The sequence below is a fragment of the Scleropages formosus genome, chromosome 20 (genome assembly GCF_900964775.1).
Source record: "Scleropages formosus chromosome 20, fSclFor1.1, whole genome shotgun sequence".
NCBI lineage: Eukaryota > Metazoa > Chordata > Actinopteri > Osteoglossiformes > Osteoglossidae > Scleropages > Scleropages formosus.
In genome coordinates this window covers 18234686-18247570 of record NC_041825.1, presented here as the reverse complement: position 1 = coordinate 18247570, position 12885 = coordinate 18234686, and the positions used below count along the sequence as shown (strand labels likewise).

Here is a 12885-nt window from a genome sequence, read left to right as displayed (position 1 = left end):
ATGTGAACTACTGAGGTAATGGTGTCAATTTTGATGAGATTTTGTGACGTTGTAGCATAAATTGGTGTCATTTTGTGGATTGCGAATGCAGATAGATTTTTACCATTGAAACTAATGAGTTCTCTGAGTTGTGAGAATTCATCTTACAAAGAATTTTTCAGTAACTCATTAGCTGTTGAGGTGGATTCATAAGGTGGAGAAAGACTGTGTGTGTGTTAACCTACATCTCTTATGCCTCAGCAAGTTGTTCAGCCCAACTTGTCTCGTTTGGAATCGTGAATGATTCAGTAGCCCATGTTGTGTGTGTCTTTTGCCTCCCACATGCCATCTGGGCCTCTACATTTTTTGCAGCTTTTTGATCCTGTGGTTTGCGTCTCTCACCACGGCCTTCTTGGTCTCTCTGCAGGTTTTGTATGCAGAAGAGTGCCAAGTTGGTGCCAGGGGTGACATTGGACCTGATTGAGAAGTAGGTACCGCTCTTTGCCAGGATCTGGCAGCCATCCCATGCCCCGCCTCACTGTGCGCTTTCCCCTGTGTTTCTGTTGTCTTTACTCTTTTATTACTTTGCCTTCCCCTCCACAGTTTCACTTCATCAGCCTCTAAAGCCATATTTGACAGTTTTAGAATAATCTTTTTTCTTTTCTTTTTTTTTTAATAAACTGCAGGATTCTTGCTAACTGCTTATTGAGAACTTATTGCCTCTTGGCCTAAGAGACAAGTTTAGATGATGAATATATGTTTGTGATGTGCGGGGGGAAAAAATAGACTGTTTCTCATTTAAAATTAATTTTTTTTTTCTTTTTTTTTTCTTGAGAATGAAATGTTTATATGTCGAGAGTGTCACACACTGCACACAAGTTCCCAAAAACTCAAGGCATGTTAATGGAGCACAGGACGCCATCACACTCCCTTTTCCCACTTTTCTCTTTCCACCTCACACATACGGTACTCACACAGCTGTGTCTTCCTCTGGAGTTTAATTATGAAGCATCAAGTTCTGCAGAGAAATGAGTGTCAAGATGAAGACAAACAGCAGGTGGTATTAAGGGCCTTGTGGCCCCCTTCTCATCACAGGAATTGTCATCTAATGTGTGGGGCTGTGTACTAAACACAGGTTCAGCACAGTGGTGGCTGGGGGGTAGAGGATGCATGTGCCATCCTCAAAGCTGTAGTGCAGGTGTTTCATCTACGCCTGATGCTTTGTGATTTCGTCTTGACTCATTGGGCATCTGTCCTTAGCTCCCGGAATGTGGTGCATCACTTCGGTGTTTGCTGCTCTCCCTCACCTGGGATAGTGGAGGGGGGGGAGATGTCAAAGAATAGCACTGCACAACATGCTGCCAGTACCTGAGCTGGACTTCAGAAATCAGCAGAGGAAGGAAAGGCCTTTGAGTCTTCAGATAAAAGCTTTAAGTGTTGACCTGCTCAGTCTACAGTTTCTCTTGGCAGCATGTATAAAAGGATTACTTCTGAATTTCTCTCTCAATCCATCCGTAGGTTAAAATGAGGGGTCTATCACATAAGCATCCAAAGGGAATATGCACTTAAATGCACATAATGGTTTTGGCTGAATACCTGCCCAGGAAAGAGTACTCTCAGGTACAGTGGAAGAGGAAGCCACAATACATTTTGTCAACTTCATCACCTATAGCCTAGCACACTTGTTCCCCCCCCCAATGCACGTAGCGCTGCCTAGTGCACTGTCGTTCATTAGGGTGATCTATTGCTGTATGGCGCACTTCAGTGCGCATGCCAAGTCAGCAGTGAGAGCATTAAGTAGCTAAATAAGCGGACTGGAAGAGCATCCTGGACAGTTTCCTGCGCACATCTTGCTGAGCGGGTGTTTTGTCGGTACTTGTGTTCAGCTGATGACTTCTCACTTCAGTGTGGACATGTTTGATATCCCTTCCTTTCCAGATCCTTGACTCTTTCAACAATTTTCATGCAGAAACTACCATACTGGTTGAGGAAACACTTGTAAGCTGAAGGTCACCCGTTCAAGTTCCCCTGCTGTAGCCTTCAATTAAGTATTCAACCAGAGTAGCTCCAATAAAACATGCAGTTGCCTAATTAGACAAAATGACCAGTTGCTTTAGGTTTATGTCATTTAAGCAATGAATGAAATTACAGTAATTACCATACAGTTATTACAATATCGCATTACATTAAACAGAATTACACGTTGGTCTTCCCCCCCCGAAGCTTGCCTTTCTGCAGCCCCATCAGAATGGGTCATTTCAAAGGGGGGCTATTTGCCTGCACCTTTTACACCAGCTGTGTACTTCAGTTCAGTGACTCAGCTGCTGCGCACCGACAGGACCTAACAGTGCATGAACAGACCACTATTTTCTGTAAATGCTGTCCTCCTCCATTCTTGGTGTCTCAGTGGAATTAATGTCTCTGCTCCTGTGGGACTGCCTACAATGTTATTTATTAGCAGGTGTCACTCAGTATTTGCAGGAGGAATAAGTCACTGGAAAGCATTTTGTTCCCAGGTTACACAGGAACCGTGGTCTTGTCCCACAGAAACCAGAGAGGAAGAGTGCACTTCCTTTTGCGACCGTCACAGACTATGTGAGTGCACACAGATGTACGCAGGCAGCACTCAGCTGCATGCAGAGCACAGTGTGTTGAGTGAAGCGACAGAGTGCAGCAGTGCTGAGCCAAGCATTAGTTGCCCAATGTGGCCCTTAGAAATAATGACGACCTCCCCCCCTTGTGCTTTGCAGCCAGGGAAGGCACTCTGTTATTCCCTGCTACCCGTCCCCAGAATACCTTATCAACTTTAATCAAGCCACTCCTCATCGTCATTCCTGTGCCGCGAAACCCTCCTCCCCACCCTTCGGTAACCCAGCTGCCTCAACTCCCTGTGGAGTGAAAGAAAAACCCCTTTTGGTAGAGAGAACTCCTCCCTTCCCTCGCTCCTGCTGAGAGTCTGTCAGCTTGTGATCTAACCTGATCGCTTGTAGCCCCAGAAGTAATTATCAGCGATTGCAGCTCGGGCGATTAATTGAGTCAGCAGACCATATTGATGTCTACCATGTTCTTGCACCTTGGATGGCACAAGGTCCTGCACCTTCTCCGCTGAGAAGCAGCCCTAACATAAAAGTAGTAAAAAGGCTGCAATGACAAACCTGTACTCAAATTCACAAGAATCTTATGAACAGTGTGACAACAGAGCCATAGTGTCTTCTTTTTATGGTTTTTTTCACTGGTATATCCAGTGGGATATCGGGGTCATTCTAGATTCTCTTGCCCCTTCTTGTTTTGAGCAATGCTGCTCAACAGCAGCTTGTAGCTGAGCTGGTGAGAGCCAGACCACTGCACCGGGCCATTTCTGGCACAAGCACCTTGGCAATGCTGCTTGATAAACTGTAGAAAAATGCAGCGTTTTATGGTTGTATTAGGGTCATTTTGAATCAAATGGTAGATCAATAAAATCATAAATAAGAAGGATTAAAAAGAAATTTCTCTCTATAGCCCATTAGTATCACTATGGATATTGCTCCTACACCCCTCTGCATGTACTTCTGCTCATCTGGAGCAGTGGCAAACCTACCTCCCAACCTATAGATGCCTAAGAGACCAGCAGGAGGCACATTTAATATCCCACTGAGGCACCCCAGCCTGCTAACACCCTGTAGCACCTTAGTCAGCCCACAAATATCCTTTCATTCTGTCCATAGGTTTTATATTGTTCCCACTGTTGAAATGATTCCAGTAGCATCACAACTGTATCAGCAAAACAGGAGGACAATTTTTGCTTGGATGATGGCAGCACGGGGAAAGTGGTGCAGCATGTTTTTTACGCTCTTGGCAGTTTTTCCCCTTTCAAGGGTCCGTTGAGCACGCATTTCGGAGACCAGCTATGAGGGTAGTTTAGAGTAAGCACACATCTAATTTGTTGCAGCAACACTTTGCTTTTATCATAAATGCATAAAATTCACATTTGTCAGATTTTGAAATGTTGCACATTTGGTAATAATACCTTTGCTCTCTTATAAAAGTGTTGAGCAACCTGGGGAACACACATTTGTCTCCGCTGTTGTGGTACCTGCTTAAAATAAACAAAGCCGTTATCTTTTGCGGTGGCATTAGTGTTTTTTTTTTTTTTTGTTTGTGCACTGCAGTCTAGCGCAGTTTAATGGCCTCTTCACTTTCCTCACACCAATTCACATGACATGTATTAGCCAATGAGGCAGTTCATTTGTTCAATTAATGTTGTTCAGGGCTCACTTTTATTGAACTCCGAATACTTTCTTTGAAACAGAGAAATAAAACACCAGCGTTTCAATGTGGTTTTTTTTTTTTCCTTCGTCTTCGGACAAAACGGCAAGTAATTTTCAAGGATTTGGTACTGTTAAAAGCCTCCTTAAAGCTGGTGAATTACTGTTGAGTATCTAAAGCAGCTCCTCTTTTCCTGGACTTGAATGCTCTTTCCTCTGCCAACTGATGTATGAAGCCTGCTGATAGCGAGACGTTTTTTGGCCCTGCTTTACAATGTGGCCTTATGGGCTTTTTCCCTACTGGTTAACATGAGAACCGCTGGCTAGCGCAGGTGGTCCAGGGTGTCAGCAGATGTGCGATAAGGCTGGTGCAGGAGCTTGGGCCACACCAGATCTCCTCATTACAAAGGCAAGGGGTGTAGGTTTCAGAGCACTGGGACTCCTGGTACCGCTGTAGGAATCTGTATGTGTGCGGACTGCGGCAGCTCGACAGCCCCAGATCGTTTCAGTTTCCTTCTCATTATCATGCTCCTCGTGAAGCCTCTACCCCTGCTGATTTCTCTGCTGCCATCCTTATCCCTACCCCTTCTTTTCATTCTCCTGCTTTTTGTCAGCTTTGCTTCTTGTCCATTTTCTAGCGCCTATGACTCTGTGAGATGAATTTGTTTTAAGTAGATGGGCAGCAGAGAGCATAATGGTGTAGGACCTGAACTTGTCACCATAAGTTTTATTGGGTCAAGCCTCAGTACAGGACACTTCTGTTGTACTGTTCAGCAGTGCATGTAACATGATTTGCTTCATTGAAATGTGTGGCTTCCTGAATAGCTACCATAAAGAATTATGAGCCATCTATATAAACAACTGCTGTGCATCTCAGTGATATCTTGTAAATGTTAAAGAAGTCCCTGCTGCTGAAAAATGGTGAACCATAGTAGAGCACCTTTCTCTAATTGGGCATGTGATTTGGAGGCCTTATCGTGCTCTAGAAGGCAGTGGTGCAAGGTTGTGTTTTCTCAGGGCTGGTGTTGGACGCATTCCTTCTTCATCCTCTTTCCCTGTTTTGTCACTGCCCTCAGTTCCGTTTTCAGCAGATATGTGTAATGGGAACTTCAGTGTGCCATTACACCAATAGCAGTGCTATAACATCACTCAGTTCACTTATCATTAACCACTTGCCCAAGTGCATGGTTGTAGTGGTCCTAAGCCTGTCCTGCAAACATACGGTGTTAGGCAGGTTACGCTTTGGATGGGATAGCGGTTCATCCCAAGATTAATACAAATATCTGGCCCGGTCCCCCCCTAGACGGCAGCGGTTAAGTGCGTATTCTGGAGTTCTGAACATTACCCTTGCGTCTTCCCCAGAGAAAAGTTGAGGATGGAGGATTAACACTTAACTGCTATTTTGAAAGGTCTCGTATGTTTGTACCATTGGTCTGTCCCGTTCCTGGAATTTCAACTACATGGGAAAACCATCTTAAAAAGACTGAAGCCCTTGAAACCAAAGCGATTCACAGAGAAAAGACAGACTTTAGTACAAGAGAGCCCAGGTGTATGATCTCAGTCCTGCTGTCATTTGCTTTGCAGTGCAGATTAAGCAGGTGAGATGAGATGAGATGAGAACCTATCAGCGCATGGGATTTCTGTAGTCTTTCTGCATTGATCAAAGCTTTATGCCACCCCCCAACCCCTCTTTCACTTTTTGGACAAAATCCTATCACTCATTTTCATCAGTGCCGAGTCGTCAACCCGATGGGCTATGATACTCTTGCGGCCCTGGCTCAAAGCTGCAGATGGTTATTGATGTTTTGTTCTGGTTGTATGAGCCTTCACTTTGCCTGTTTGGATCAGCGCCAGTCCAGGTCTGTCTGCTCTGTGAGTAAAATCTCTCATCAACATCCAGCAGTGACCCAGTTCTTTTGACTATTAAAGCCAAAACATCATAAAGAGATTTGGCAGTGGTTACTTCTCAGGATCACATTTTTCTGAAGCCATTTTTTCTTTTTAATGGACCGGTTCAGTGTTTGGTGGGTTAAAAAAAATTCCAGCTCTGAGGATCTCTCAAATCCGATCAATTCTTTGTCACTTCCAAATTGCACATGGACTAAATAGACCAGTTTTAACCAGGAAAACTGTACACACGACATAACACCATACAGGTGTACGTGAGTAGACGCAGAGTGCCGCTGAAGAGGCCACTGGCATTACCAGAGCAGTCATTTATTATTGTTTTTCTCTGTTTATTACAACATTGCGACCTTTCAAAAAAGAAATGGCCTCAAGAGATGAGATGAAACGAAAATCTAAAACAAAACCTAAATTGTCTGTCTAATCAGTTTCTGTGTTTGGACAGAATCCCTGGACGGCTCAATGACAGGCGCACCCCTTTAGGAGAGCTGAACTGGATCTTCACAGCCATCACAGACACCATTGCATGGAATGTGCTGCCCAGAGGTGAGAAGCGGGGAACAACTGTCGTTTCCTCTTCCTCACCATGACAGCTGTCATGGCAAGACAAGTACATTTGCCTTGGAGATGGTGTAATTGGCCCTTGAAATTAGACAAAGTTTCATACTGGCCCAGCATTTGAAGAATGAGACAAAGTACAACACAGTGTTTCTGAACTTTAAGACAGCTGTGAGAATTGACAATTTTGGAAAAGAATCCAGTCCACCATGCCAGCCACAGAGAGAACTCGTCCATTTGTAGAGCATATAGACTTAGAATTTGCAGAAGCATTCACACTTCAAGACTCCTGTTCAAGTGCATCACCTTGGCTGGAACAGATAGCCATTAATACCAAGAGACATCATTTCTAATAATATATTTGACAGGTCCGTTGAGGTGGAAGTTAGAGCTCATGCTGGGGCAGCTATTTCCTCGGAGAGCCAGTGTATTGACTAGAGTTTTAATTTTTTTTGGTTTCATGGCTGGGTAATTTGTGAACTGGAGCTGATGTTAATTAAGCAGCTCAGAGGGAAAACGTACATAATGAAAACTTGCAGCCCGTAATCCTCACACATCACACAGTTATTCTGATTTACTTTGGAACCAGAAGAGAGAGCTCCTTTTTCCCATTAAAGTGGATCTGGTGTCTTAATTGGCAAGAATGGTTCCATTGCCACTTAGTGTCATGCACCAGTCCATAGTAAACACTGGTCTGTAAGCAGTAATCAGGCTTGGCCTTTGTTTTGTGTGCCCATGTCTTTGCAGACCTTTTCCAGAAACTCTTCCGTCAAGACCTGCTGGTCGCCAGCTTGTTTCGCAACTTCTTACTGGCTGAGAGGATAATGAGGTCATACAACTGTACCCCAGTCAGCAGCCCACGCTTGCCTCCCACCTACATGCATGCTATGTGGTAAGCCTTCTACTGTGTTGGCATTCTCCGTACCCTTACTTGGGGATACAGAAAGGAGCTAGATCCCACTACAAACCAAGCTTTTGTGACTGGCTCACTCAAGCAGTAGGAGAACAGCAGCAGATGCAAGCATGAACCCTTCAAGTCCGACCCCGCAAGTATTACCTGCAGATATCCCCAAGGTTCTGGGTGACTCAGCCACAGATAGGTGGCATGGAAACAGTGTGGTGCAAGTAGACATATAAGCAGACGGTGATGTTGGGAATTACTTCCACTGCGTTAGTTGCAGTAAAAACAAGAACATAAATGGTACAGAGTACTTCAGAGAAGAGCAGATTCACCTGTGACAGCTACTGCTACTCTTCTTGAAACATATCACGGACACTTGGGATCCTCTTTGGAGTCCCTCTTTCAGGTAATTTGTAGATATCGACTTTCAGTTATTCATGGCCCACTCCGTGAAGGGGTCCTATCGCTATTAGAAAAATCTTGAGAATCTCTCAAATTGTTTTAGGTGCAGTAGCTCTACATATACATGGTGCCTTAGCACAGGAAGTCATTTGTGTCATTTGTAGACCTCTCTATACAGTACAGAAAAAAAACAGCCCAGGATTAAGGTGATGGGTAAATTTATTACTGCTTTTTTTTCCTTTTCCGGAAAACAAAGATTTTTCTGTTTTGCAGTGTCTCTTGATTTTAAGTTACTGTGATTTTTAAAATGTTAGTCACTAAATAGTGTGATCTACTGCAGTTTCTGAATTAAAAATATCTTGGCTGCTTCAGCTGTTCCCATTGTTTGATGCATTCTTCTTGCAGGGGGTCATCAGGTTCTGCTTCAGTGAGGTGATTATGTGACTAAATCGCCTGCGCTTTGAACAGGCATTGTACAGGCTAGTGCCACTATTCATAGACGTGCTCGGTAGGAAAGAGTGATTGATGAAAACGCACAGATGCGAATCGCAATTGTTATTCCAGCAGCCTGTTTGCTCTTTAATATTAATATTTGTCCATTAGTGGAAAATAGATTGGGCAGGAATAGGTAGGATGCCCTGACACAAAAGCCAAACCATTTACGCTATTCTCATGAGATGGGGAGTGTGGTATGGCATGGGGTGGGGGTCCTGGACCCGCCGCAGTTTCATCAGTGGACTAGAAGCAATGCCCACTCTGTCGGAATGAGCAATTTTAAATATGTGGCAATGAGACTGCTCCCCAGTGAATGTGCCTTGTACCTTCTTAATAGGGCCACAAATGACTGCCAACAGCTGGGCTACTTTGTTCCTCTGCAAATATTTAATTGCTGTTTTTTTTCCTTTCTTTTTACTTTGCCTCCTAGCCAAATAGCTTTCCGTTTCTTTGAAATATTAGAGCTCATATCAGGAGCAGTGCCCAGGAAAGTCACTTTGTTTTCAGAGGCTGATGTTCCATATAGCTGGTAGGAAGTGACCACTTCAATGGACTTGAACTTGTTTGACGGATCTCTTGGCATACACCTTGGATCTGGCCTTGGTCCTAGCAGAAACCCAAGCTCTCTGCTTTAGCATTCCGTCAGCCTTCTTAGCACAAGCTGTGCCCATTAATTGGTTCAGGATGATCAATGTGTTGGTGGTGCTCTCTGTAAGGCCGCCAGGTATCTCTCTACAGGCAGGTTCAAGCGAGGCAGCGTAGCAAAGGGTGGTTATGTTGTTGATGCTTACCCTGGTGTTTGTTCTCCTCTGCAGGCAGGCATGGGACCTTGCAGTGGACATCTGCCTCTCCCAGCTTCCTACTATAATTGAAGAAGGCACGGCCTTCAGGGTGAGTGAGGTGCCTTTGGTTATTCCAACTGTGCTGGGATTCTTGAAAATTCGGTTCTGAAGTCGCACATATTTATTATTTACATTTATTCATTTAGCCAGTTCCTTTCTCCAGAGCAACTTACAATGGCTGTTTACAATAACTTCCCTATTTATGCAGCTGGGTGGTGTTTAATAAGAGCAATTTTAGGCCAAGTACCTTGCTCAAGGACACTGCAGCAGTAGGTGGAATTCGAACCCACAACCTTTGGATCCAAAGGTGGCAGCTCTAACTGCTATGCTACTCGCTACCCCATATTATAATATATTAAGATGCTGCTCAGGGAAGACAGATGGATCTGGAGACTTGGAGTATTTCCCACTCTTTATTTACAGTGTTACATGATTTCCAGTGTGATTGATTGATAAGAGTCTGATTAGTTTAAAAAGAAAAAAGGCTTGACTTCTGATGGATCACAGACAAGTTGTTGTGGATAAGAGAATGCTGGTGTTTTCATTTGATTTCAAAAGTGTAATTCTGTTTAGTTACGCGCTGTTCTTTTTACTGTTACTGTGTTCGATCATTTACTCAGAGCCATCACCAGGCCACTTTAAAGGCTCCTTTGGCTCTCTGTGAAGCATCTGTGTTTATCACTTTTATTTTTAATGCAATGTTGTTTTTTTTCTAGTGTTTTTTTTTTTTTTATGATACCGAATATTATCCAGTACTGCTCTTTAACCCTTTGGATCAATGATACATGTATTTATATTAGGTCATAAATATGTGAATTACTCCATTGACTCGCAAGTGTGTTCATGGATTAAGGTTGCATTTGTTGATTTATAAACCATTTCTTCAATATTTAAAGAAAGCAATAAGGAAAGAGAGTTCAGAGGTTTTGGTGTAAAGCTGTGTTATTCGTGGCCTGAAGACACATTGACAGAAAGGGAGATGAGAGGAACCGTCGTGTATTAGCATAGGCCAAATGGTATCAGTTGTTGCGCAACTCATGTTCCCAGCGTGAGAATAGTGGGAGACAGTGGCCTTTTACCTCTTCTGTGTGCTCTCTCACTGCAAATGGTATCTGTTGCTAAATAACACAGAAATTCATTAACTCTCAGGGAAATGGAAGGAGGCAGTCATTTCAAGCACCACATTGGAAAATTTGGTGTGTGTGTGTGATTACAAGAGTAGATTATCGAACTGTGCAGTTTCCACAAGCTGACTCCTAACCCAGTGTTTTCCCCTGAGCCGTGCTGACTGTCATCGTAAGGTGCTCGGCGATGGTACTGCGTGTGTGTTTTCAGGTGGCCCGGAGTTGTTTCGGCGTTTGCGCTTATTGATTCAGCCTAGCGGTTATGCCGGCACGGCCAGCGGTTCTTGTTAGGCGTTTGTTGGGTCTTTCAGAAAAGATGGCCACAAGTGTTGTGAGTTAGATTGACCTTTACTGTCCAAGAAAAGATCCTTCATCCCTTTTCTTGTTTCTGTGCTGGGTTAAAGAGTGTGACACTAAAAGGCTGCTGTCACTCCAGCTGGTTCGCAACTGTGTGGTAGTATCAGCACTCAAAAGAGTGAATCAGGCTGTTTGCAAATGTCCATGCACAGCCAGTGCTAATGTTTCTCAAATCCTGAAATGAGATTTGTGGGGAATAGGAGTTCAGTTCTACTTCCTGTATGAATGCATTTATTCATTTTGCACATGCGTTATCCACTACGGTAATAAGCGTAATACATTAGTACATGTCAGAAGTTGTGCTGTCTGCACAAGATGAGAGCAAGGAAGTTGAAGTGTGTAAGCTGTTGTCGTATCTTGACTCAAAGATTATGTAAGATGTTATGCAAGTTTCTTTTTTCATACATATAAATCAATATTGTTTTATTAGGCGCTTGTGTTTTGCTCTCCGCGTTTCTCACATTTTTGTTTATCTCCAGTTGTCATTTTTTTCTGTGGAATTTAATACTGTTGGCTAACCAGCAAGGCATATGTATCTTCAGTAATGTTTGTCTGTAATTATTGTTGAGGTGCAGAATTTCTACAAATAGCAAAGCTACCCACTTGACTGTGTTTTTCAACAGTGTGGCAGTAGTGAGGGTTTTTTTTTTTTTTTTTGGAATTGTTACCGTTTTAGTAAGGAGGCTTTTTAAATCAAACAGTGAGGCAGCATGCTTGATTGATATGACTCAGCTTTACCAAACCGGGATATGTAGTGCTTTCCGTTTCAGATCGGTCGATATACGTGTCCGACATACCTGCGAATTCTTCCAAAGACATGAGATTGTTCACAAACACGGATGCCTAGCTTTATTTATTAAAATAAAGCTAGGCATCCGTGTCTGTGAACAAGTGGGGACTGAGTTCGGGTTTTAGATTTCTGACTGTTTACTGTAATGGGTCAGTGCAACAAAGTCAAGGTTTCACATGCAAGTGTGAACCCCTTTGTCAAGTTATTTTCCACATTTTAATTGAGATTTTGTTTTTCGGTGAAACATTCTCCTTCTCTGGATGGAAAGAGGTAGCTAGTCATTGTCCACTCTTCGGCTCTATGTCTTGTTTTTTCCTCAGGTGTAGAACTGCTACGTTTCATCTTCTGTACTTTAAAATGAACTAACTTCATGTATGCCATTTTCCTTGTAGTTCGGTGAGCCACGTTTATCTGATGGATAGCATCGATGGAAATCTGATGCTTTATGTGAACAATTGCTCAAGAAGCATTCCCAGCTACATTTGAAATGGTTTCCTTGGCAGTAGCCGTGATACATATTTATTCTCAAGCTGGCGCTGATTCCTGATATTTTGATTAAGTGCATTTGTGTGTCTCAACAGCACAGCCCCTTCTTTGCGGAGCAGCTGACGGCATTTCAGGTGTGGCTGACCATGGGCGTAGAGAACAGAAACCCACCCGAGCAGCTCCCCATCGTCCTGCAGGTACGTTACAGAGTTCAGAACTTTGAGGCCATGGCTGCAAGCCTCCTGGGATACCGAGCTGCCCTTCTGCGTGGCACACGGAACCACCCAGTCTCTTATACTTGAGCCCACATGTTTTTTTTTTTCTTTCTCATCTACATGCCAGACGGCAATTCCACAATGTAGATAAAACCACTGTGTCTTTGTTTTGTTGCTCAAATTAAAGTGCATCTTCACTTTAGCAAGAAACGTATTGCCATCTGCAGCTCCTCTCTACTCTTTTTTTTCCTCCTTCTTTTTTCCGAGTCAGTTATGCTTTCCTAAAATTGATACTTCAGAAGAAAAGTACTCTTGTAGAGCAGGCCATGTGCCCTGCATGTTAATTTTCTCCTTATTCAGCAGCTGTTGAGATACAGCCCTTCACTGCTGTCCAAAGGGAACAATAAAAGACATAAAACTGAGAGGCGGAGGGGCAGCGAGGCACGGCCCCTCACATTTAATGGCCTCCACACGGCAGCCCTGCTCTGCTCTGAAGACGTTTCTCACAGGGCCCCCAGGCCCAATGTGTCGGCACTTGGGATGGCCACAGAGGGTGAAGGTGCGACATTTCAGCCTTTCCCTCC

At 43.7% G+C, this 12885-nt stretch overlaps 1 protein-coding gene across 5 annotated transcripts in view; it reads left to right on the top strand.

Moving 5' to 3' along the window:
- The window catches only part of rptor (regulatory associated protein of MTOR, complex 1), a 126197-nt gene that overhangs the window by 56661 nt on the left and 56651 nt on the right, over positions 1-12885 (top strand). For all 5 annotated transcript variants that reach the window (XM_029246691.1, XM_029246692.1, XM_029246693.1 and 2 more), the window contains 5 exons: positions 407-466; positions 6577-6677; positions 7437-7581; positions 9303-9378; positions 12182-12283. In XM_029246691.1, coding sequence (XP_029102524.1) covers positions 407-466; positions 6577-6677; positions 7437-7581; positions 9303-9378; positions 12182-12283 — 484 coding nt within the window. The remainder of the gene's footprint in view (positions 1-406; positions 467-6576; positions 6678-7436; positions 7582-9302; positions 9379-12181; positions 12284-12885) is intronic.